The 24,120-nt window shown below is 40.3% G+C and overlaps 2 protein-coding genes across 5 annotated transcripts in view; one reads left to right on the top strand and one right to left on the bottom strand.

Annotated features, from left to right (window-relative positions):
* Positions 1-1,047, bottom strand: part of XPNPEP3 (X-prolyl aminopeptidase 3) — a 17,393-nt gene extending 16,346 nt beyond the window's left edge. For both annotated transcript variants that reach the window (XM_054631834.2, XM_077178620.1), the window contains exon 1: positions 645-1,047. In XM_054631834.2, the coding sequence (XP_054487809.2) occupies positions 645-1,032 (388 nt within the window). In that variant the 5' untranslated portion in view covers positions 1,033-1,047. The remainder of the gene's footprint in view (positions 1-644) is intronic.
* ST13 (ST13 Hsp70 interacting protein) overlaps positions 1-24,120 on the top strand; it is a 24,386-nt gene extending 266 nt beyond the window's left edge. The window contains exons 2-13 of one of the 3 annotated variants that reach the window (XM_077178621.1): positions 491-569; positions 5,897-5,954; positions 7,165-7,234; positions 7,339-7,409; positions 7,927-7,993; positions 8,564-8,648; positions 11,093-11,203; positions 12,430-12,532; positions 16,144-16,260; positions 16,967-17,030; positions 18,155-18,249; positions 22,374-24,120. In XM_077178621.1, the coding sequence (XP_077034736.1) occupies positions 491-569; positions 5,897-5,954; positions 7,165-7,234; positions 7,339-7,409; positions 7,927-7,993; positions 8,564-8,648; positions 11,093-11,203; positions 12,430-12,532; positions 16,144-16,260; positions 16,967-17,030; positions 18,155-18,249; positions 22,374-22,502 (1,049 nt within the window). In that variant the 3' untranslated portion in view covers positions 22,503-24,120. Of the gene's footprint in view, positions 1-490; positions 570-934; positions 956-1,150; positions 1,333-5,896; positions 5,955-7,164; positions 7,235-7,338; positions 7,410-7,926; positions 7,994-8,563; positions 8,649-11,092; positions 11,204-12,429; positions 12,533-16,143; positions 16,261-16,966; positions 17,031-18,154; positions 18,250-22,373 lie in introns of those variants that run through there. The other 2 variants (XM_077178622.1, XM_054631226.2) reach the window with 2 other exon arrangements.

The following is a 24,120-nucleotide window of genomic DNA, read 5'->3' as shown; positions in this document are numbered from 1 at the left end:
TTGGAAAATGGTTGCTCTTTATGTTACTATATGCCTACTAGAAAACCAATTTGTGCTGCCATTCTTAGAACAAATACTTTTAACCCTTCACCAGCATAAGCAAGGATAACAGAAGAAAACATCTGCCTTTCAGGTAGCTGAGACTCCGAGGCTCACAGCAAAACATACAGACCGTGGATTTGCTGTGGGAACCAGTATCATTAGCCTCTAATTGAAGATCATTTATGCGTGACAACCAATAGTCATAACACGACGCGTTCACTGTGTGATGCTTGACTGGAGACCCGGGCGGTGAAATGTAACTGCAGTATTTTGTGCAGCCTAGTTTAAATTGGTGTTTCTACTGTTTTTCCCCACACACACAGCAGACAAACAGGACAGCTCGCAACCAGACGGACACAGCGGGCATTAAATAAAGCAACACCTTGAAGGCAGCGAGGAGCTTTCTACCGTTGCTTTATTATTCAGGTTACTGCCTGTTCTTTCCTAGGATTCAGCTCTGACCGGGGCTGCCACTGCGCCGCCGGCCAGAGCCGCTTTCCCGCGACCCGAGAAGCACAAGCGGGGCTGTAAGCTGCGATAACCGGGTGTCGGTACCGGAGCCGCGGGCGGTGCGGGGTGTGGGGGGAGGAGGGGTGTCTGACCTGCGGCGCCGCGCCAGCCCCGGGCCGCCAGGACAAGGCCCCGCTGCGGGAGGCGCGACATGGCCGGGCCGCACAGCGCATGGCGGGGCCTTCCTGCGCCGCGCGCTGACACCATCACGGCGCGCGGCCCGCCGCCAATGAGCGGCGCCGCGCCGGCTCGGGAGCGCCCGGGGCCGCCTGCCGTGCCCGCGAGGGGGAGCCCGCGGCAACGGCAACAGGGGAGCGGCGCCGCACGGGGCGGAGCGCAACTGCCAGGCCATGGCTGCCGCTTCCAGAACGTTTTCCCCCCACGCCGCGGGGAAATGACCGGCGTGGGCGGGGCCTCGGGAAGACGTGGGCGGGGTGGGCTGGAAGGTTCCACGGCGCCGCGCAACGTTTGTGGGCGCATTCATGGAGCTTATGGGCGGGACACCGTTTGGCTTGGGCGGGGTCACTGGTGGTAGGCGGGACCAGACCAGTTATGGGCGGGACCAGATCGGTTGTGGGCGGGGCCTCTGGCGGGCGGGGCGGGGCGGGCTGGAAGGTTCCGCGGCGGGTAGGCGGGGGAACGAACGCGTCTGGGCCGCTGCCGTGCCGCCATGGACTCGCGCAAGCTGAGTGAGCTGCGGGCCTTCGTCCGGCTGTGCAAGCAGAACCCCGGCCTGCTGCACACCCCGGAGCTCGCCTTCCTCCGCGAGTGGGTGGAGAGGTCGGTCCCGGGCCGCGGAAGGAGGCGGCCGTGAGGGGCGAGGGGGGAGGGGTGTTGTGGCGCGGGACGCGGTGAGGGGAGGGGGGCGTGTCTCCTGAGCGCGTGCCGGCGCGCGGGCGCGCCGCGTGGCCGGGCCGGGGGCGCGCAGTGTCCCCCTTACGGGTCCGCTCCGGTCCCGTCCGCCCTGCGGCCTTCCCGCCCTCTCCTCCCCTTCCCGCTGGGATTACTCCTGCCGCCTTAAAAAGCCTTAATTCATTTTTTGTTTTGTTTCGTTAACTCTGGCTATTCCCATTGCAAAAAGCCTGCCCCCCGGCCATCTCAGTGGCTGAGCTTTCCAGGCTGGAAAGCCCCAGAGTGATACTTACTGAGCTAATTCTCGCATTACGCAGCAGAGTTGGCTAGCCTGTCTTAAAAAGGAGCCGAGTTTGTGGGGAGCTGAGTGACGTTGGTTTACATCCTGGTACCCAAAAGCACAAAATACCTGGCAGCTATGTAAAAATACCTGTCCGAAACGTGGTTTGCTCTTTGAAGTTTAATGTCTCAAAGGTAGTCGAATTCTCCGCTCCTTGTGAACCATTTAGGTGCCTGCTGTTAGCGCTGCACATATTCTGTGTGAGCGGGGCCTGCCGTAACAGATGCTTCCCAGATAAAAATTCTCTTTGGGTTCCACCCTGAGCGCCCTGAAGCACGAGGCTGGAAGGGTTGGGATTCTTTGTAGCTGGCAGAGAGCCCACAGAACCCCTGTGTTCAGTTACGGTGCCTCTGCTTGGCTTTTATGAGTGCTGCGCTAAAGAACTCTTGGGAAGTGAGGGATATACTTTCAGGTGCACATGTTAAGCAAAGAGAATTTAAAAGATTTTTATCTAGTGACAAGCTGGGATTTGTTTTAGAAAATTTGTGTTAATCTTAAACAGGATTTTTTGTGTATATATATATATATATATATATGTACATATGTATAGAGAAGTAGACACTGGCATTTCACAATACATCCTATAATGAAAATGGCTACAATGAAGTGTTTATTCATGGGGTTTTTTCAGTGGTATTTAAATTTTTTATGCATCTGAATAATACTGTGCTTGTAAAGCCACTGGTATTTAACTGAACTTGGCTTTGCAGTACTCACAGTAGATACACCTCTGCCTAGGAAGGAGATGGATGTCTGTCTCATCCTATTGCAGGTCTTTTATTCCTTTTGCTGTTGCATAAAATACTTCAGTGCCTTACCCTAGGCTTCTTCCAGTGCTTCTGTTGGGTAAATCTGAAGGTGTGGACAGGCTGCTTGAAGAGGGAGAGGAAAGAGGAAGAACACTGACTTCTTTCTTTTTTGCATAAGAAAGTGTTAGGGAATGGAATGATGACGATCTGACTTTCTCCATGTTAATGGGAAGGGCTTTAATTTCCAGGTTAATTTTTAGAATTTTTATTTGGTGCTTGTCTTATTAATACAGTAATTACATTTAGAGCCATGAAATGTTTTTTACATGTAAAATCTTCACTGAAAGTCTTTATCTCAAAAGATAAAAAATACTCTTTTAAGTTTTCTGAGAGTTTTCATATTTAAGTTAAATATTTACCTAAGTAATACACTTGGATAATGCTAGTGGTACCCAAATTACTTACCATGCACAAGTGTCTGGAATTCTGGTGGGGTTCCCTCTGCCTTTACATAATAGTTTTGTGTGCAGTAGAACTGTTAAGTGCATTATAAGGCCTGATCATTCTTTGGAAACTGCTTCAAACAGCATGGCCTGCCTTCAGGTGGGAATAAACTCGATAATTCTTATATCTCTGTCTGGTTTACCTGTCTTAATCTGAAAGACATAAGTTTGTTTACCTAGGTAGTGTTAAGAGTGATTAGAATAATGACTATATTATACTAAAATCCATCATTAAATTTTTTGACTAAAATTCTGCTAATTGCTTTGATTCATTTTTTTCCTTAAACCTAGTGATTCTAATTTAAATTTTGCTAACTACTCATGAAGCCAGAATGGGATGCTTTATTTCTTATTAGCTGTTAATTTTGCATCAGTAACCTTAAGTCTTACCTGTTTTATTCACTTGTTGTTTTCTAACTCTTATTCTGCCTAGCTGTTGTATTTAACTTCTGTATTGATCCTCTTTGCAGAGAAAGCATAGGGTAGTGTGTGAGTGTGTTTGGAAAGTGTTTTGACATTCCTTTTATCAAGCCCATTTTTCATAATTGCATAAAAATACAAATGTTTTACTTGAATTATTATGAAATGAGTCATTAAAGGAAACACATTTCAAAACCCTGCAACTGAACAATAGCAATCTTTAAAAATAAGCCACAGAATCCCTAATTGATGAATAAGGCTTTCTGCCCTTTTTTACTTTTTTGTTCAAATAGGTTTTACCCTTTTGAATTCATGGTAATCCAACTTCTCTCTGAAGATAATTTTGCTGTCAATAATAAAAGTGTTGCAGAAATCACAATTGCAGTTCTTCTAACAAGTCATAAATGTGACACTTTTCATGGCCCTGATGAGTGGAAATGTGCAGTCACTGTTGCAATGGAGTCCTGACAACTCCCAGTTGTTACTGGCATCAGACACTAAACTATTTGTGTGCCTTGTGTGTGTCTGTGCTTTTTCTACAGCTCAGTACCTGCCTTTCCCTACAAGAGTGTCTTGTGTTTCCATATACTGCTGAGGTTTAATACGTTCCAAACTTTACATATATCCCTGCTGTGCATTCATTCTTTGTTATCAAATACTGGGTTAAGAGATTTTAGAGTAACTTGCTTTTGAGTTATTCTGGGATTATAAATGTAGTTTAAATAGAGATCACCAGGATAGCAAGAATATTTTCACATACTGTGAGTGAAACAGTTTAGCCTTGGCAGTTCATGAAATAGCATATTATGAAACATGCATGTATATTAGTAAACATTTCTCAAACTGAACTAAACTTGGGTATTTTTTGAGGGATATGAAGAAAGCAGAGGAGACTGACTCAGTTGTTTCAGTCTTGAGGTGATTTAAGGTTTCGGACTTACAATCAGCTAATACCATGGATGTTAGCTATTAACTCTGTTAAAATGCTTTGTAATTTGTAGTTTTCTTTTTCTATGCAGAAGAAGAGTTCCAAGACTTCACTAGATGGTCCCTGTAGTCCTCCTTGGTTTCTAGAGACTAATAGAGTTATGTGTTCTATTGTCAGCCTACATGGGCAAAAATTTAGGAGGAACTTAGGAATTTGGTTAGTCCATGTTTTGTGTTTTCTGGCTGGCTGGGTAATGATTTCTCAGACCGCAGTTGTTTAGTCCTTGCAGTATAACTTTGATTAGTCACTTTAATGTCAACATCCCAGGGACACAGAGATTGTTGTGATAGCTTCAGAACATGCTGATGTTTGTCACTTGTTGGGGTTTTGCTGGTTGGATGGTTGGTTGGTTTAGGGTTTTTTGACAGATTTTTTGTGTAAATGAGAATCAGTTTTATGCTGTTCGCTTGCTTTTTGCTGCAGGGCCTTGTGCCAGGACCTGTCAATCTTATCAACTCCTTCTCCAACTCCTTTACCCTTTCTCCCCCATTCATCCCTATCTCTGTCCTCTTCTGCCTCATTCTGGTTTTTTTTCAGCCAGTTTGAGGCCTGACTCTGAGGTGCTCCTGAGAGGAGGGAGGAAAGAGGGGAGAAAGAACTTCAGTAGCTTGACTTAAGAAGTTATAACTTGTCATCCTTGGGATACAGTTTTGTGTTACACTAATTCCTGAAAGCAGATAGTCCTACATCCTTCCAATTCCTCCTGCCCAGCCCTGTTTAGTCACCTCCTCCTCTCCCTTCTATCCCATCTAACCAGCTGTGTGGGGCTCCAAGGAGTTGTTGAGTTCATGGAAACATTTTTATTGAAAACCATCAGTAGGTGGAAATGTGGGGCAGGGGATGGCTTGGAATGCTATTCCTTGTGGTGTGCTGTCATAGGTATGATTAGATGTTCTACCTAAGAGCTGGAGAATCCAGCATCTGCTTATTCCTGGCTGCTAATCAAAGTCAATAGCATGTGGAAGTTTATTCTATATTGACAGAATGCTGTCTCCACCAAGATTGCTCCTTAACTGTGGTGAAGGAGAGGCAGGAATATTACAATGTGTAAGAGAAATTATTTTTTTTCTAGGCAGTAGGGTTTTTTAAATTAAATAGGCATTTTAGGTTGTTTTCTTTAATTATTTGACTTCTGTTAAAAAAAAGTTTCTAATCATAATATCTGGTTTTGATTCAAACATAAGTTACATTTAAAGGAGAAAATCCATTTGGGCCAAGAGGCAGCTTTTCCTTGTGAGAAAGGGTGGGTGGGTGAAGGGTGATGCAAGTGAGTACAAGTCTCAAAGGAGTTGTACAACAGTGTGCATTGCACTACACTGAGAAAAGTGTGGGGGATGTGTACTCTCTTTACTGCTTTGCCAGTGAAATGGATCATCATGTTTTGTGTTACAACAAAAAGCTGAGATTATCAGGATTTGAATCAATAAAATACATGCCACTATTTTGATAATCTTACTGTTTTGTTTTGTCTTTTCTCTGTTTTGCTGAAAAGTATGGGAGGCACAATACCACCTGCTCCAGCCAATGCCTCCACGGAGGAGACAAGTAAGGTGAGATATGAAGAATTTATCACTGAAAAATGATGCTGGCAAAATTACTGAGAAGCAGAAGGGGAAAATTTGCTGTCAGTTTTCAGTCAGATAGAGAGGGTGAATGTGAGAGTTCAGTCTGAAGCCTGCCCATTGTGTGTTTTAGATGACTTGTTACAGATGGCTTCCTAGTTAATTTCAAGTGTTATCATGCTCCATTTCCCTAATCCTGAATGCCTGATGTTCTCTGTAATGCAAATGCTATACAGAGTCTTGATTTTTTTTATTGTTTGTTTTCTCTTGTCTGTTTAGAAACCACTTCTCTAGTCATTAGTGGATCATATTATAATCTTTTTGTGAGAAGAAGTATTAACGAGCATGATAAGTAATGAAGGGATCAGTAGAACTATCAAATTTTTAAGGCAGTATTGTAGAAGATGTTGGCTTTTGTTGATTCATTTTAAGGGAGAAAATAAATTTGCCTTGTAGATATTTATATCAGGATATTTTCAAGTTTGAAATACTTTTGGAAAAAAGATGTTTTTTAATTTTTTAACGAGACAGTGGGTGCTGGAATTACTGGCCAGTTAGAGCAATATGGAGGGATTGTGTATAAGTACTGAATATAGTCTGTGACAAGAGAAGTATAAAGACAAGCAACTTGTATCTATGATAATAGACAGGTTGTGCTAAGTTATGGAATTCAGATGAAATTTAGTTAGAAGTCAATAAAACGTTTGAAATTTTTGAAAAAAAAATCTATGTAGAAGTGGCAATAATCTCAGACCTTGGCAAATGAAAACAATATTTAAACCACTGTCATCAGCTTTTTGTTCCCTGCTAAAGGACATTAGCTTAATGGTATTAAATTGAGAGAATTTTTGATCCAGTGAGGGAAGGCAGGAATATTGGAAGGGTTAGTTGGTAATCACTGCAAAACTGGATCTGAATTGGATGTTATTTGGATTATTTGGTTTTGGTTATTGAATTAAAAAATTTGAAGGACCAGCTTTACCAATAATAGAAGCTCATAAGTCCAGATTTGGGCTCTGAAATATTTGCATACATGATAGGTTTAATCTGAGAGGAGGGAAAAGGAGATTCGTATCTTAAAAATAAAATAGTTCAGCTGTACCACAATCTGATTTTTCGAAGACATTGTTATTTATGAGAGTGGAAATAGATCATTGGTCAGAAATAATGTGTGCTTACAAATCTGTGTCTCTCTCAGGGCAAAGCAGAGGAACACCCAGAGGAGCCCGTTAAACCACCTGAACCAGAAAGTGAAGAGAGCGACTTAGGTGGGGAAAATAGTGACTTGATTGCATTTTGCCAATCTGAGAATGATTCTGAAAATCCTGTCTCTGTAGATGGAGCTTAGTCTTGCGTTTTGTTCTTCCCCCAGAAATTGATAATGAGGGAGTGATTGAACCAGACAATGATGACCCTCAAGAAATGGGAGATGAAAATGTGGAGGTAAGTAAATCTTCAATGTAGCAGTAGGAAAGATAGGAGGCTTTGAGTGTAATCAAGGATAGCAGTTGAGGGAGGATGAATACTTTATTATCTGTGTAACCAGCTGTTGTTTTGTCTCATTTTCTTCTAAACAGAAAACTAACTGGCTTAAAATCACATTCTTTTCCTTTTCAAGGTTAGAGTCAATCAAAAAGTTCCATGTGGATGATCAGGTCAGAAAACGCCAAAGAAGTTTATCAAAACACCCATGCAAACTAGATATGTAGAATTCTACCATTATTCAACTTAACTTTCAAGTCTTTTATAGCTAAAAATAATGTTGATTAATGTCTTCAAGCTGAAAACAAAGGTTTTGTGGGGTTTTTTGACCTATGATTTCAATGCAAATTAAAATGAAGGTTCTGGAATTGGACAACTGAAGCATTTTCTCCATTGGTGAAGTCTTAGTGTGGTAATTTTGGCCTGGACTCTACAGCTTTTGGGGTTTGTGTGTATGTTTTTCATTTTATTTTGTTAGGTAACTGAAGAGATGGCGGATCAAGCTAATGAAAAGAAGATGGAAGCAATAAATGCTCTCGGTGAAGGTGATAAATTGTTTTTTAGTACTTATTCAGGGACGTTTGTTTTGGTTTTCCTCTTATAAAAAAGAAGCTGAATATCTTGGACCATTATGAATGCTTTTGAGGAGGAGGAAACATACTTCTTGTTCGATACCCAAAATTATCTAGAGCTTGAAAGCTTCTTCAAGTACTGTTTTTCCAATGTAGCCATAGTTTGGGAAAGGTGGAAGGGGGAAGGAGGTACTACAGCATCTTAATTACAAATTGGTCATGATAGTAATTCCCTCCATATTATGTTTATTGTCTCTAGTGGTTTGTCTTAATGCGTGAAAAGGTGTAGAGATGTGACATTCTGTTTGATTGCATTCAAAGTTAAATATACAAATTTAACTGGGAAAATATCTCTTCTCCTCAAGCATTAATTTCGGAGTTTGTACTTCTGTAACATAGCAAGATGGAGAAAGTGATTTTTCTTTGTTGCTAATCTTCTATCTAAGAAGTGTTTAGGCACGTAACACTGTGTAAGGCGGGTTTGGGAATTCAGATGTTATTTCATTACATAATCATTGAAACTTCACTGGTACTTGTATTTAGGGGACCTTCAGAAGGCTGTTGACTTATTCACAGAAGCTATCAAGCTGAATCCTTGTTTGGCCATCTTGTATGCCAAGAGGGCAAGGTGAGTCATAACTAGTGATTTTATGTCTCTGCCTGTTCTGTTATTCTCCTTAAGGAGCCTAAGTATAAGGCAACTTTGAGGATCTGTGTAAACTTCAACCACAGGAGGGAAAGGAAAGTGTTCATTTCATGCAGTTTCTCTTCTATTTGACTCACCAGATTTGCTGTAGCAGCCATATAAAGAATCTTGGTAAGAGAGTAAATAACAGAATAGTGTTCCAAAATGCATTGTAGTAACATTAAGGACACTTTGCAGGAGGCACCCTGGCAGTCATGCTTGCACTGCCTGAGTTGGAACTGAAGCACCTTTGCAGCTACATCCCCCACACTCCCAGTCAGATCAGGTTTCCTTACTGTCTTGACCCTAGGTTTCCCAGCAGACTCTCAGACATCTGGATTCTTAAAATAATTTAATCGTGGTGCAATAACAAATTAACAGCTCGAGCTGGTGCCTCTGAGGAGGGATTCCATACAAAGAAAGCCCTGGGCTTTTATACCTTCACAGTCTGTGCTTGTGAAAGTCTGAGGCCATGGGCTCCTGCTGTGTCTGAGTGTCCAGTCACCTGGCTGGGCCACAGGTCCCTGTGCAAAGGTTGCCCGGGGCTCTCACCACCTGGAGTCCAATCTTCAGCTGACACTGCAGCTGCACATGGAGTATTTGTGCACTGAAAGTGTTCCTCAACAATAGTGCTTTTGGTATGTTGAGGTAGAATAATGCTGGGTTACAAACACTTCTAAAATCTGAAGTGTGTTGTAGGATTAAGATGATGATTGAAATGACACTGTTTAGATTCAAACTTAGATAAGAATCCTGTTAATTCTCTCCCTGTTGTACCTACTAAATGAATTAGTTAGTAGAACAGGTTCTGTTCAACAGTCATATGTTTGAACAGGATGCATCTGTATCTCAGCCCATTCTTCACCCCCCTTACTGCTGCTTACATCTACCAGACTGCAGATGATGCTTTGGGAACTTTCTAAATTCATAATGAACAAACATCTTTATCTTCCTGATTCTTCAGAAAGGCTTGACAAGTATGGGTGGCAGAAGGAGATTTTTTTTTCTGTTCTTACACAAAGGACCACTAATCATGGATGATATGATAATTTAGTGGATCTTTCCCATAGCAATTTTATTCAAAGAGAACATAAACTTTCATAAGATTAATTAATGTTCTTTGTAATACAAAATACTGTTCCATTGTAATACATCTTGACTGGTACTTGCCTTGCTTTTTTTCCCTTTCCATATCAAAGTTTTTGCATGCAACACCACTTGTGTACCTTAATACACTGTTGCTGTTGCCATCATAACAGTATGTTTAAAATCTCTTTCAGTGTCCTGTCTTCTCAGGACTGGGTGTAGCAATGAAGACTAAGAATGTTAGGAGAAGTTTAAAAGTTCCCTCTATTTGGTCTGTTGTAGAAAGAAATTGGGATGTTGTAAAACTTGCCATGCTGATCAAGTGCTAGGAGTAATCCATAGCTTTGGTTGTGAGGGGTTTGTGTGTTTGAGAGACATGGGGCTTTGTGGAGCCAGCACCATTGGAATGGCTCTCATTGATGAGGTGTAGCTTTGGGACACTTCCCTGACACCCTGTCCCCTGTTTGTTCCTAGAAGACAATGTGTGACTTTGTGCTTGCTTTATAAGAAGCCTTAATAATGAAGTTACTTACAGGAATTGTTGACAAACTGTTTTTAAATACATGTAAAAGGAAGATGTAGAGTTAGATGTAGATGTAGAAGTTCTGGCATGGAATATGTTGAATATTGAATATTTCTGTCAATTCAGGAATCTTTTTTAGTGTTTCCTTAAGAGATTTTTAATTTTAATTACTTGAACCTCCTAAAGTACCACTCTACTAGTTAGTCTGAGATGCTTGTGTGGTGTAAAATTTTCAATTTTTACATTTAACTGATAAGGGAATGGGGCTTCTTGCTGAGTTTGTGTTTGTTTTGCTGCTTTTGATTTTGATGACTCATGTCCTACCTCCTTTTCCTCATGACTCTAGCTGTTGATCCTTGTAGCCTGTGTAACTCCTTATGCTTTCTTTGTGTTACTGTGTTAAGGACTGTGCAATATGGTGTGCAGAATATTGTTTTGTTCAAAATGCTATTTGCCATTGGCCATAGACCCCAACCACCATGGGACCGTCCTTTGCATTTCTGTATCCTCTCATCTGCACTGAAGTTATTCTTGCTGGCAAGGCTTGAATCTGAGCAATGAATGCTTTCAGTTCTTGCTCATGACTCACCTACAATGCTGGGAGGGTGAGACTAAATTTTAGTGACTTTGTTATCTATGTTACTATGAAATCTTTTTGAACTCAGCTCTTCAAATGCATTATCTCACTAGCTTGCCTGTTAGTCATCCAAAATTATTTCCAGCTTAAGTTAGTAACTTGGTATTTCAATATGTATGATAAATGTTCTTGTTCCCACAGTGTTTTTGTGAAACTACAGAAGCCAAATGCTGCCATTAGAGATTGTGACAGAGCCATCAAGATTAATCCTGACTCGGCACAGACCTATAAATGGAGGGGGAAGGCACATAGGTAATGAGCTGCACCTGTGCTTGATATTATCTTTACTTGGGGGGAATAGTTTTGTTCACACATTCTCTCCTTCTCTGTGCCTCTGAACTGTTTGTCTTGTACCTGAGACCTGTTAGTTGTGAGCCAAGAAACCATTGTGTTGAGTATGTGGCTTAGAGAATAGAAAGGATGGTGATATATTGATGGCAATTTATGAGTAGTTCTCCTGGTGCTGTTTCCCCTCCACTCACCCTTCCGCTCTCATCTTCTAATGGCTTCCTGCTTTTCTGAATAACATTTTGTAATTATTTGGTAAAGATAGTGAGATCTAGGACTGCTTGTTTTATTTGTTTGGAGGTCTTTTGTTTTCACTTAGTTTGTTGGGTTTTTTTACTGACCCATAATTCTTGAACATTTCTCTGCTGTCCTTTTCCCTTAGACCCTGGAGCTCTTTTACATAGTAAATCGAAGTGCCTGGTTATTAGGGAACCATTTGTTGCAAACAGTGTAATTATTTAAAATGGTGTTAGGAATCCCACCAACTATAGTTCAACTTTTTTTTTTTTAATAACAATAAATCAAGAAATAAGGTGACAATTCTTATGGCTTATATAAAAGTGGAAGAAGTAAATGCTAATATAACTTGAAAAAAAACATCTTGGACAGTGTTTAGAGACTAGTTTGTTAACTGTATCTGCAGTTTTAATTTACAGTGGGAAGACAGGAGAATAGTTTGAATTAATACCTCTGTCTGTGAGCAAAAATGCTTTCACCATTTAGTAATACCACCATTTGCTTAAATTTTTAATTGTCAAGATTATGTATAAATTAATAATAAAGAAGTGTGCACAGAGGCTTACATGACTGCTTTAATTAAGATGTGGTGCATCCACTCACAAGGTTTGAGTGCTGAGTAAGGGGGTCCACTTAAGCCTGGGGGTAGTAGTGCTTCACGTGTTTAGCTAGGGTACCCTTCTCCCTGTTAGGTCATTCTTTATAGCAGACAATGACATAATCTCATGGAGAGTTTTTTACTTACTGTTACTTCAAACAGAAGTTACCATAAGGATATGAAGCAAACAAGTGTCCTCTAACAGTATTGTAGTGTGCAGCTTAGAGGAGTCACCATGGTTCTTAAACTCCTTGTAGCTCTAGGTAAAATTTCTGACTGATGCATGGTTAAATGTTTTGAAGAGCTGCAAGTGTTCAGTTTTCCCTTCTGACTGTTGGTGTCTTCTGAATTCCAGACTTCTTGGTCACTGGGAGGAGGCTGCTCATGATCTTGCATTAGCTTGTAAACTGGATTATGATGAAGATGCAAGTGCCATGCTGAAGGAGGTGCAGCCAAGGGTAGGTGGGGAGGAATGTTGGAGGTCTTTCCTGGATTTGTCTGAGTGACACAGCTGCCTGCATATTCTTCAACAGGCATTGTGTGGAAGAAATGTGTTTGTATGTGTTCCAGCACTTCAGACTGAGTTTATAAATACTTCTGTCTTTAGTAACAGAAGTTTATGTTTATGGCTGTGGGTAGAGAAATTTAATGTGTGGGGCTGGACATGTGACAGAAATATGAAATATGTTCATTTTTCAATTTTTAAAAGAAGAATCTGAAGCAGTTGAAGTTTCCCAGGTATTTTAGAATCTAGACTAAAAACCTTCTGAAAAGCAGAGATAGCTGATAATTGATTTTTTCCCCAAGATATTTCTGAGTTGATCAAAGCTTTGACCTTAAGCACGCTTTCCAAAGGAAGCATTTTGCTGTGGTTTGTACTTTCATTAGCCAGCCCCATGAGGGCAGCCTCAGCTCTGCACAACTGGTTTTCAGCTCTTCTCCCCTGGCTGACCCCAGCAATCTTCTAAGGAGAAACTTCTGTAACACTATTGATAGCAGGCTTTCTTTTTCATGTTTTTGCTTTTCCTTTGAAGTGATTGACACACTACAGATACAGATGGCAGCTGTTGCATTGTATTGGATTTACATAGGGAGTCTGGGGGAAGGTGGAGCCTGCAGGTCTGGCCTCTCGTAAGGGGAGACCTGGAGCCAATTCCAGCTGGTGCCAAAGCCCAGCGAGTCAGTGATGCCAGTGGTGCTTCTGTGAAAAGATATTTAAGAAAGGGTTAAAAAATACAGTGTAACAGCTGTGAGAGGGAGGGCTGTAAAGAAGAAAAACATGAGAGAAGCAACCCCTCTAGAGACACCAAGATCAGTGAAGAAGGAAGTGGGAGGAGGTGTGCTAGGCATGGGAGCAGAGATGTCCCTGCAGCCAATGGAGAAGGTTGAGCAGGTTGTCCGTCTTGAGCCCATGGAGATCCACATGGGGCAGATCCACCCTGCAGCCCATGGAGGAGCCCATGAGAGAGGAATTGGATCTGCCTTGAGGAAAGCTGCAGCTCATGGAGAGTTCCCTGGGGAGCAGGCTCTTGGCAGAAGCTGCAGCCTGTGGAGAGAAGCCTACACAGAAGCTGGTTTTGTGGCAGGAGCTGCAGCTCAGGGGGGACCCATGGTGGATCAGTCTGTTGTTTAAGCAATGTACCTTGTGGGTACACTGGAGCAGTTTGTGAAGAGCTGTATGCTGTGGGGCAGGAAAAATGTATGAAAAGGGAGGAGCGGCAGAAATACAGTGTTATGAACTGATAGTGGCCCCCATCCCTCTGTGCTCTTCAGGGTGGAAGAGAGGGGAATGAAGCAGTAAAGCTGAGCTTTGGAAAGAAGGTTGCTTTAGTTTTGTCCTTGTTTCTCATCATCCTGCTCCATTTTTAATGGGCAATAAATTAAATGAATCCTCCCCAGGCTGAGTCTGTTTTGCCCGTGATGGTAGTGGGTGAGGGATCTTGTCTTCATCTCAAGCCAAGAGCTTCTCCCTCTTATTTTTCTCTTCCTGTCCTGTTGAGGAGGGGGGAGTGAGAGAGCGGCTTAGTGAGCATCTGGCAGCCAGCCAAGCTTAAACCCCCACATGCATAAACATTCCTGTGTCTAAGAACTTCTGCTTTTCTACCATGTCTTTGCTGTCTCCAGCAAAATGACAATGGAAACCATTTTACAACCTATTAGCCTTCTCTTTTGGAGACTATTGATCTGTGGTTAATTTAATTAGGTCTTAGGTCTCAACTGGTTTTCATAAGAAGTAATATAAGAAGTAATACTTAATGCTTGGCTGAGGGGGAGCCTTTTCTTTCCCAGTTAATCTGCCTGAGCACAGAAACAGCAGGGTGAATACATGTGATACATTGATGTGTAGTTGCTAACTGCATGGGAATTTGTATATGTTGCTGTTGGAGAAACATAGGCTCTTTCCATGAGTGATTTTCAAAATGATGTGTTCATCTAATTTATTCACTTCAAGCTTCCCTAGAATTTTTTACTTTGTAGTACTTTCAGCTAAATTTTAAGTCAAATTCTAAAAACGTTTAGTTCCTTTTGAGAAATACTTAGAAATAACAAAAATCTAAAATTTGGAAACTGTTTATGCTTCAGTAAAAAGAAAACAACACTTAACTTTCTCTTAATGAGCCATTAAATATCAGTTATGTCAGGATCTGATAGCAGGTACTGCATTCACTCCCTATCATTCCTGCTGCCTCTGTGGTGTTTCTGAGGGTTCCCAGGACAAGGTGAGAGATGAGAATTTGATTCCATGTTCTCAGAAGGCTGATTAATTATTTTATGATATTATATTATATTAATGCTGTACTAAAATTATACTAAAATAAAGGATACATCAGATGGCTTAGCAAGAATGATAATGAAAGCTTGTGACTGACTCAGAGAGTCTGACACAGCTGGATGTTATTGGCCATTAAGAAAAAACAATTCACATGGAACCAATCAAATATTCACCTGTTGGTAAACAATGGCCAGACCACATTCCAAAGCAGCAAACACAGGAGCAGCAATCAGATAATTATTGTTTTCATTCCTCTGTGAGGCTTCACAGCCCCCCAGGAGAAAATTCTGGGCAAAGAGGATTTTTCAGAAAATATCATGGTGATACTGCCTCCAGTGTGCTTTCTCTGGCAGATGCACTTCAGGAATAATGTATGGAAGGAGTATCTCCTAACTAAAATAAGTTGTATCAAATTTCTTCTATTTTAAAAGCAATTTTTTCCTTTAAAGAATAAGAGTATTTCTCTAAAAGAATACAAGAGTATCCATTGTCTAAGCAGTACCTTTGTTCTTGCAAACAGATTTTGCTGTGCGTTTTTCAGTTACAGGAATGTTACAGAGTAACCATCATTCACTATTTCTGAAATCATGAAACATTTTTGCAATTATTTATAAGGATACCTTCTGTTTTGGGAAACCAGTGCTGCCATTAATTCTGTTGTTATTAAGAGCCCTGAGTGAGGAGCCTTGGGAAGTTCATTGTGAATTCTTCTTTCACTGGGACTATAGATTTAATACATTTGGGGAAAAAGTTAGTAAAAGGAAGCAAACTTCCTCCCCACCAGCCCTTTCTTGGGTTGGTTGAGGAATTATTTGGTCTGTACATGCTGTAGAGGCATCTGAAACAGTGATAACGCTATCTAGAATGCGTGTATGTGCAGTGGGAATTATACTTCCTATTGTGCCTTTTTCCAAGACAGTTGCTGGTTTTAGCCCCAGAGAAATCAATATTTCAAGATAAAAGCATAAAGGGATATGAGATAATAACATGTTCAAGTTCTAACAATAATGCAAGTCCCAAAACTGCTAAAAAAAAAAAAAGGTAGAGTGCATGTTCTGGTGAATCCAGTCGGGGTTGAGTAGACATGAATGACTGACTGCCATGGGAAGGACGTAGCAAATGGCTTCTAAAACAAAGAGGCTTTTAGGATGTGAAATCAGATCTTAGTTTTAAGAACTGGTAGGATGGGTTGGTTATGCTTCCATGGGTTGGTTATGCTTCCATGTGTTTTGTACTGAAGTACATGGTGTGAGATGCTAGAAATGCATAGGAACTCCTGGTATTCCATTGTTACAGGCTCAGAAAATTGCAGAACATCGACGGAAGTATGAGCGGAAGCGTGAAGAAAAGGAAATCAAGGAAAGAATGGAAAGAGTGAAGAAGGCACGGGAAGAACATGAGAAAGCACAAAGGGTGAATATTCAGACTTTAATATTTCTTAATAATTTGGACAGTGTTAATTTTGGTTACAATTAATTACAGAGGAAAGAAAATCTTTAAATGCAAGTTTTAAATTTTGGAGAGTTGGTTTCTGTCTTGGTTACTTAACCAATAATGAAGTCTGGAGAAGAAGGCATTTGAGTTCATCTGCTTTTATTGCTTGTGACAAAAGCAGTCTCTGGAATCTCTACTAGTCCTGTATTTCAAGAAGTCAGTTATTGTGTGACTATTCCAGAATAAGTTTCACTTAAAGTACTTAGGTGTCCCAAAGTGGGAGGTTTTAAATTCAGAATAATACTTTGCTTCTCTTCCTCAATTCCTGGCACAGCTTGCTTGCCTTTTTTTTTTTTTTTTGTGCTTTAATAATATATTTTAATATGTGGGGAGTGGGAGTTCTAAAAATACAGCTGGGGAGCTAAAACAAATCATACAGTATTAAGTGTTTGTATTCAATAGAAGCATACCTTGCATAACTAACCTGCAGTCATGTACAAAATTAAGAACAGACAGAGCAATTTCTTGTCAGTGGCTTTGAAGATAGTAGAGTGCTTTGTTTCTTGTGATGGCAGATCTGCCTGAAACAGTCTCAGCTGTTTTTTTTCTCCTAAACCCAGTTGAGCAGTAGAAAACAGGCTGCACTTCCATTGTTTTGTGTGGAATGATGTGCTTTCATCTGCAGGAGGAAGAAGCAAGACGACAGGCAGGAGGAGCTCAGTTTGGTGGCTTCCCAGGTGGCTTCCCAGGTATTTTATTTTTAAGCACAAATACTTGAGGTAGAGGTGGCTGTTGTTTCCATATGGAGTATTATAACTGCAGTTTTTATAGCATTTGTTCTCAAGAGAGAAAAATCCTATGTGAAGTTTAGAACTCGTATAGAAATAACTCTTGGATCGCTAGTGGTAAGAGGGATGGGATTTTTTCTCTTGAAGAGGATTGATGCTGTGTAGCAAGTAGAGGGAAGACAGAAATCAATAATTGAATAACAGAATGAAAGGATTTAGGTCTGGGAAAACAAAAGAAGCAGAATTTGCTTGATAATGTGTTTAAAAATGAGTATAAAAATGTTTTCTAAATTACTCAGGGTGCCTTGAATCCGTTTAAGAGCAATAGTTTTAAAGTTGAAAATTTGGGTTGAACATGAGGGAAATCTCTGCTGATTGCAAGCTCTTGTTAACAGAATAGTTTTTTTAGGGAGGTAGTGCTGATTACCTTATAGAAAAGTTATCCTTAACAACTTCACAAAAATCAGGCTTTCCATGTTATACAATGAACTGGGGAGAAACAGAAGTACTGATACTCTTGAAGATTGAGATGTAGTTAAGAGCTGAGATAGGCTGTGTGTGTGCTCCAACTGGATCAGCAGCCAGATAGCGACCAGATATGTGTCATGCTCAGCACAGCTGGGGAAGAAGCTGCAGAATAAGGATTCCATAAGAGAGCCTCAAGCATTTTGCTTCAGGGATGTTTTTCTTGGGGTTTTGTTGGAGTTTTTTCCCATTGGTGGCACAATTTTTCAAAACCCAAAGTTCCTGGGACATAATACTGAGCTGCTTCTGCCCTGAATTGTTCACCCCAGGCATTCAAACTCCTTATCTTCCTGAGCTTGAGACCTACCTCATTTTAGTTAACCAGGAAAAGAACTGTACTCAATACAAGCCTCTTATTCAATTGGTTTAAAAACATGGATGAAATGAGATGTCTGTCTTAACAGAAAGAGAAGGTGAAGAGCCTGCTTTCCATTGAGTGGGCCAGCTGCAGCCATATGGAAGACACGGCTTTAGAGATGTGGCAAGGAGTAGGTCTTGGTCTCAGTGAGCATAATTACAGTATGGCTGAGTTGAACATTTTTCTTGTGTTGGATTTTCAGGTGGCTTTCCTGGGGCTGCAGGCATGCCAGGAATGGCAGGTATGCCAGGTCTCAATGAGATCCTCAGTGATCCAGAAGTTCTTGCAGCCATGCAGGTGAGTATTTGTTAAAGTCAGAGCTACACCTTCTGAATGAGCCTAAGGGGAGGAAGGAAGTTGTGACCTTTTGGATGGCAATGGGGGGTGCTTGCTTATTTCTGTTGTAAAAGTCTTTCTTCATGTGTGTGACACCAGACTGTATGGGTTAAATGTTAGCTGTTTTACAAACTAATGGAAGCTTAATTAAAGATGACACACAAACCCTGCCCCCCATCTATGATAGGCAAAACTGTGTGTTCTATACAGAAAGTCTCTCAAATGGTCCTTTTCCACACATTATAATTCACTTGCTCATTTTTTGAATGCACACACTTTATAGCAGGATAATTATGCGCAAACAAAAAAATTGATAATATTTTTCTTACACAATGTATTATAATAATATTGTGATGAGAATTGCCTTTCTCTTAGGAGATTAAATATTTGAGGTTTTGCCAGAGACAAAGTAGTATCAGAATAGTTCTTCATCTGGCATTTTCTGAAATCATATTCAGAAAGCTTACTTCCCTGGTAGGCTTGATTAATTGCTCAATGTCATAACTACTTCTACTCAAGAGAAGTATTTCAACAGATTAAAGGGAACGTGTCTGACAACACCATTTTAAGGGCAGGTGGGCTAGAAAAAGTCAGAGCTGAGTGTGTAGTTCAATTTGCATTCTAATATGATCAAGTACAAAACTGTCTTGTTTCTTTTCTCTGGATTGCTGTGAGTAGAGTTACATATTGTCCTCAGCTCATTGAAATAAAGGCATCACAAAGGAATCTTATTCAGTATGCCCTGGAATCAGAAAAAATCATCACTTTCCACGCAAAAATTAATGGGCTTGTTCCCTTAATGGTTGCTGATGTTGGAAAACACACCTTTACTTAGGCTGCCACAGTCAGCAGTGTTGGCTCACATGCAAACCAAGCAGAAAGGGCCCTTGATTGTAGCTGTCTTCCTTACCTGGCTGCTTCCTGCTGCAGCACTGCAGTTTGTGATGAGGGGTTGCTGAAAACAGTGTTGAGGTGCAGCTAAATATTAAGTGCTTGTCATGTGCCTTTAAGAAGACTCCATTGCATGCTGATTACATATGCCCCAGCATAGGGTAGGACTCTTGAAAAAATGTGTGTTGACAGTGTCTTCTGGTAATGCAGGCAGGCTTTAGCATGTACAGCTATCTAGATATGATTTATTAGAACTTGATCTCTGTCTACACTGCCACCTTTTCCTAAAATGTCCAACTCTGCTTTCTGGTCTTTTCTGAATTGGCCCTGTAAGCTCTAGTTTGAAAAAACAGTAGTTTCTACTGCTCGGCATCTGCCCAGTGCAGCTGTGGAATATGTTGATGGATAATGGAAGCTGGCAGCTACTATGTCAGTTATCTGAGGTAACAAAACAGTCTGAGCATAACTGAATCGCACAAGTCACTCCAAAATTCCTTTTGTAACTGTAGAGGCTTTTCATGGTGAGGAGTCAGTGCCAAAATGGGAGTATTTTAAGAGTAAAGGCCACTACCTCAGTCTCTTTAGACTTGCTGTGATTTCATCATTTTGGAGACTATTCTCCATGAGTTAACACTGAAATGTACCTGAATCTTGTTGCAGTTCAGTAAACCTGACAACTGTGGATGCCTGAAGACAAGCCAGATTAAACTGATTTTACTGTTAACTTCATCTTGTCATCCGTAGAAGCAACCAAAGAATCAGATATGGCTGCCTGTGGACATGTTTAGGGGAGTTATTGTTTGTCATTGGCATAAATCTTGCCTGGGCAGGGTGTTGGCCTAGATGATCTCCAGAGGTCCCTTCCAACCCTAACAATTCTCTGATTTTGTGATCTCTGCAAACCACTATAAAAACTTCTTTCTTGAGGAAGATTTCTGGTTCCATTACATGGAGATTTATTTCTTCAGTTTTTTTTTTTTTTTTCTCAAAGCAGCAAAACTTCTCTTGCATTTCTTTTCACAGCTTCTTAATGGTAGCAAGTTGTGTCTTTTTGCAGTGACTTCTAATGCATGCTTTTTTAGCTCATTTGCCCCTAAGCTTTCTAGTCTCCAGAAGAATTGACTGTAATTTTAGTGTTTTATTTTACTGTTTTGTCTATCTGGTGGGTTGTCTAGTACTTAATGTCTTGCATATGCAACTGCTTTCTCTAGACACATGACATGTGCATTTTGGAGTCAAATAGAAGTTTTTTCTATAAGAAGTTATGTGTAAGATGAACCTATGGATTCCTTATTTGACATGTAGCCATATGTTAGACACAGACTTCCAACAAAATGTGTTAAGTTGGAAAAAAAATAATACTCTTTCTTGGAAGTATTATTTTTCCTTCTGCAACTAAAGACCAGAACAGTAGAAAACTGAATGTCTCCCTAGTACCATTAATAGAATGGCTACCATTCCACCTTATGCACTAAACATTTCCCTCCAGAAATGCTGATATCCTCAGTCTTACACTTTATTTTGATAATATTGCTCATCACTGTCAAACCTTGGATGTTATAAGCACTCTCTAAGGTTGAGAGCTTCCAGGGAGTCACAAAAGTACAGAATCACTTACTTTCTGTGAATTTATAGGAAACACATAGCATATTTAACATTCATTTAGGAGTGCTTTGACACAAATTAGTGACTAAGATTACTTTGCTTTTTGTTCCAGATTCATATAGAAATGAAACCACAGACTTAACAACATGACAATCTTTATAATCACATGCCCTATTTTGAAATCAATTCAAGAAGTCTGAGGTTGTGAAAGTCTGCCTTTTTTTTTTTTTTTTTTTTGCATGGGAATCCTGTAAAGTGGAGAGAATGTATCTAATCTCTCTTTTCTGAACTTCAGCATTCTGTTTTCCATATACTTTGCAGATTATCTTTTGTGAAGGAGACAACACATTTGTAAATCCTCCCAAAAGACTGGACTCTTGGTTCCCAACATGTATAAAATATGACTGAGGTGTGTGGGTGCTTTCAGTAGAGTCCACACCTACCAAATGCAGTTTAGGATCAGACTTGTTGAACAGCTTTGGACTGAGTCTGATGCTAGAATAGATACAGGATGAGGTTATTGTAGCACAGACAGCTCTGAGCACACTGGTAATGTGGTGATGATTTCCAAAGGACGTGCCTGCTGTAGCAGTGGGTTGGAAGTCTAGGAAGCAGTGTCTCTTTTGGTGAAAACACTTAAATGTCCTAGAAAGGACAGCAGATGAAATTACAGCTAACATCTGTGAATTGTATTGAACATAATAAACTGCTTACACTTTGGTTGAATTAAAGAAAATTGGAAATTTTTGTAGATACTGCTTATAATGGGAACATTTTTCCAGGCTGAGATGTAAAATTGTTACATACAGAGTCATTATGTTCAAAACATACACAGGTAAAACAAGTAAAACCAGTTCAAGTTTGGTGGAGGCCCAAGGTATACTAGAAGTATGGGAAAAAAGTATTAATACCTTTTACCTCTCATACTAAATAGAGAAGATGGAGCTTTTTTTTGGGCACTGACTTTATTCAACAATGTGGATGTATTTATCAACTGCAACAGAGTGTGTGATGAGAGACAACAAGGTTCTTTTCCAAGTGTGAATTCTCAGTGGAGGTGAGGAATGACTGAGAATTAGATGGATTTTAAAAGCCAAACATTGCCACATTGTCTGCTCACAACCCAACAGTTTCAGGCTTTTGCTGCTAGAATGAAAAAATGAGAAAAGGATGAGAATCAGCTGTTGCTCAGAGTAGAGTTATCCTATCATGCATGCTACACACATCAAACTCCTACCTCCTTCAAAATGCATTTGAAAGATGCCTGAACAGAAATAAAACAGTAGGTAGGTGTGGCTGTGTTTGATAGTTCTGGGAAAACAGAAGTCTTATCTGATCCCCCTTGTCATACACTGAACTGTTGGTGTAACAAGTTCAGTAATGACTCTGGTGTTTAGTGACACAGTTTTAACAGCCTGCACTGTATTATTGGGTTGTCTTCAGAGAATTCTTGCCAGAAGTCTAATGTAGTCTTGTCCTGTAAAAGCTGAGCAAGACTAGATTCATGTGGAACTACATAATCACTTTTGAAGAGTTGTTTTACAAATGTCCTAATTTTTCTTCCTTTTTTTCTTCTTTTTGTCCTGCAGGATCCAGAAGTTATGGTTGCATTCCAAGATGTTGCCCAGAATCCAGCAAATATGTCCAAGTACCAGAGCAATCCCAAGGTCATGAATCTCATCAGTAAATTGTCTGCCAAATTTGGCAGTAAACCATAAAATCCCTGGTTCTTAAAAATCATACCTGAATGGCAAGGATTGGATTTGGCTAACCAGTGTTGCAATAAAATAAACCATTTTACCTCTGATCTTCTTAAGAAGAGAAATGGGGTGTTCTAAGGAGAACTGCTCTCTAGCCCCAGGTATTGACTTTATTCAATTACTGATTTCTAGAACTCAAATTATATTCAGATGACCTAGTTTTCAACCATCCCTTCTTGTCCAACAGTTGCAACCTTTCATTGTAAGTGTTACAGACAGTTTTCTCTGAATTATCGTTCTTAAAACAAATTGTAGTATTCCATGAGTATAAGAGAAAAACATGCTATTTTCTTTTTTTTTTTTATTGCTCTCACTGAGCAAAGGGGAAAGAACTTGAACAACTGAAGTCTGTCTTAATCCCTTTAGGACAGAAAAATAGCAAAGGTGGGACAAGTCTGAAGAATTAACTGGATAAAGGAATTGTCCACAAATACAACTTTTTTTTTTTTTAATGGGTGATAGACTTTTTAAAGCTATTATCAGTATAATCAGACTAGCTAGTTACACACTGGAACTTCTGGCAGTACTGCAAATACTATATCATTTTGATCACCACAACTGTGCAGCAAAGGTACAATTCTACCATTTGCACAACCTGGCATGAAGTACATATTGCTGAGGCCACAGATGTTTTGTTACTTGTTCGGTTCTTGTCCAGCACCTTTAGGTAACATTTTATTTATCAGTCTGGGTATGGGAGAGCAGCTTCCTGTCTGTGCTTGTACTCTTGTCCTTTCTCAGTTGGCAGGCCCTCTGCTGGCTGCACTCACCCTTCCTTGGGGCCATGCTTACCAGGTTGCATCTATTTGGAAACTTTAGGGAAGGAATCTTGTTCCCATCACTACCTCTGTCCCACTGAATGCAAGCCATCCAGAACATGTACATGCAGAGTTACACATTGGTGAAGGGGAGAGCACCCAACAAAATTGCAGCTCTGGGTTCTTAGTCGTTTTGGGTTCTTACATGCTCACTGATTAAAATTTCTTGGTCCAAGTCCTGCTGTCTCTGTAGAGGTGATGACTTGTTCTTCACCACATTCTGTCGTCTTCCATCTTTTCTTGTAGCCTCTTGTTTAAAAAAAAAAATCTGTTGTTGTGGTTTCATACCCCCATGGTTTTGAGGCTTGTGATACAGAGGAAAAGGTGAAGTAATTGGAACAGACAGAACATTCTTTGAACACGTGCATTTATCAGCACGGGTATCTTTGATGCAGTGTCTGTCCTGATGGTGTTCAGTGGATTTGGCTACCAATGAGACAGTTGTTGCTTCTGTTTGTCTTGGCTAAAACATCTTTATGTGGAAAAAATGACCATAGTTACCTGTTCACCCCTTTAATTTCAAGGTTTGTGTTACTCTTTTGTAATTCTGTATCTTGAGCCATAACTGATGTTACCATTTTTAAACAAATCTGGTTTGATGTAGGAACTCTACAGCAGTTGCAAAAACGTAAATCCCCAAATGCTTTTTCTCCTACTAATGACCCTGCACAATGAAATGTGAATCTTTTTGCTTAAGAAATACAGTTCTGAATACTTCTCTTAGCCTTTAAAAATAAAGTATGGTTTTGAAAAACACA

This window comes from Agelaius phoeniceus, chromosome 5 (genome assembly GCF_051311805.1).
Source record: "Agelaius phoeniceus isolate bAgePho1 chromosome 5, bAgePho1.hap1, whole genome shotgun sequence".
NCBI lineage: Eukaryota > Metazoa > Chordata > Aves > Passeriformes > Icteridae > Agelaius > Agelaius phoeniceus.
Note: the sequence above shows the minus strand (reverse complement) of the source record. Positions and strands in the feature narration are given on the sequence as shown.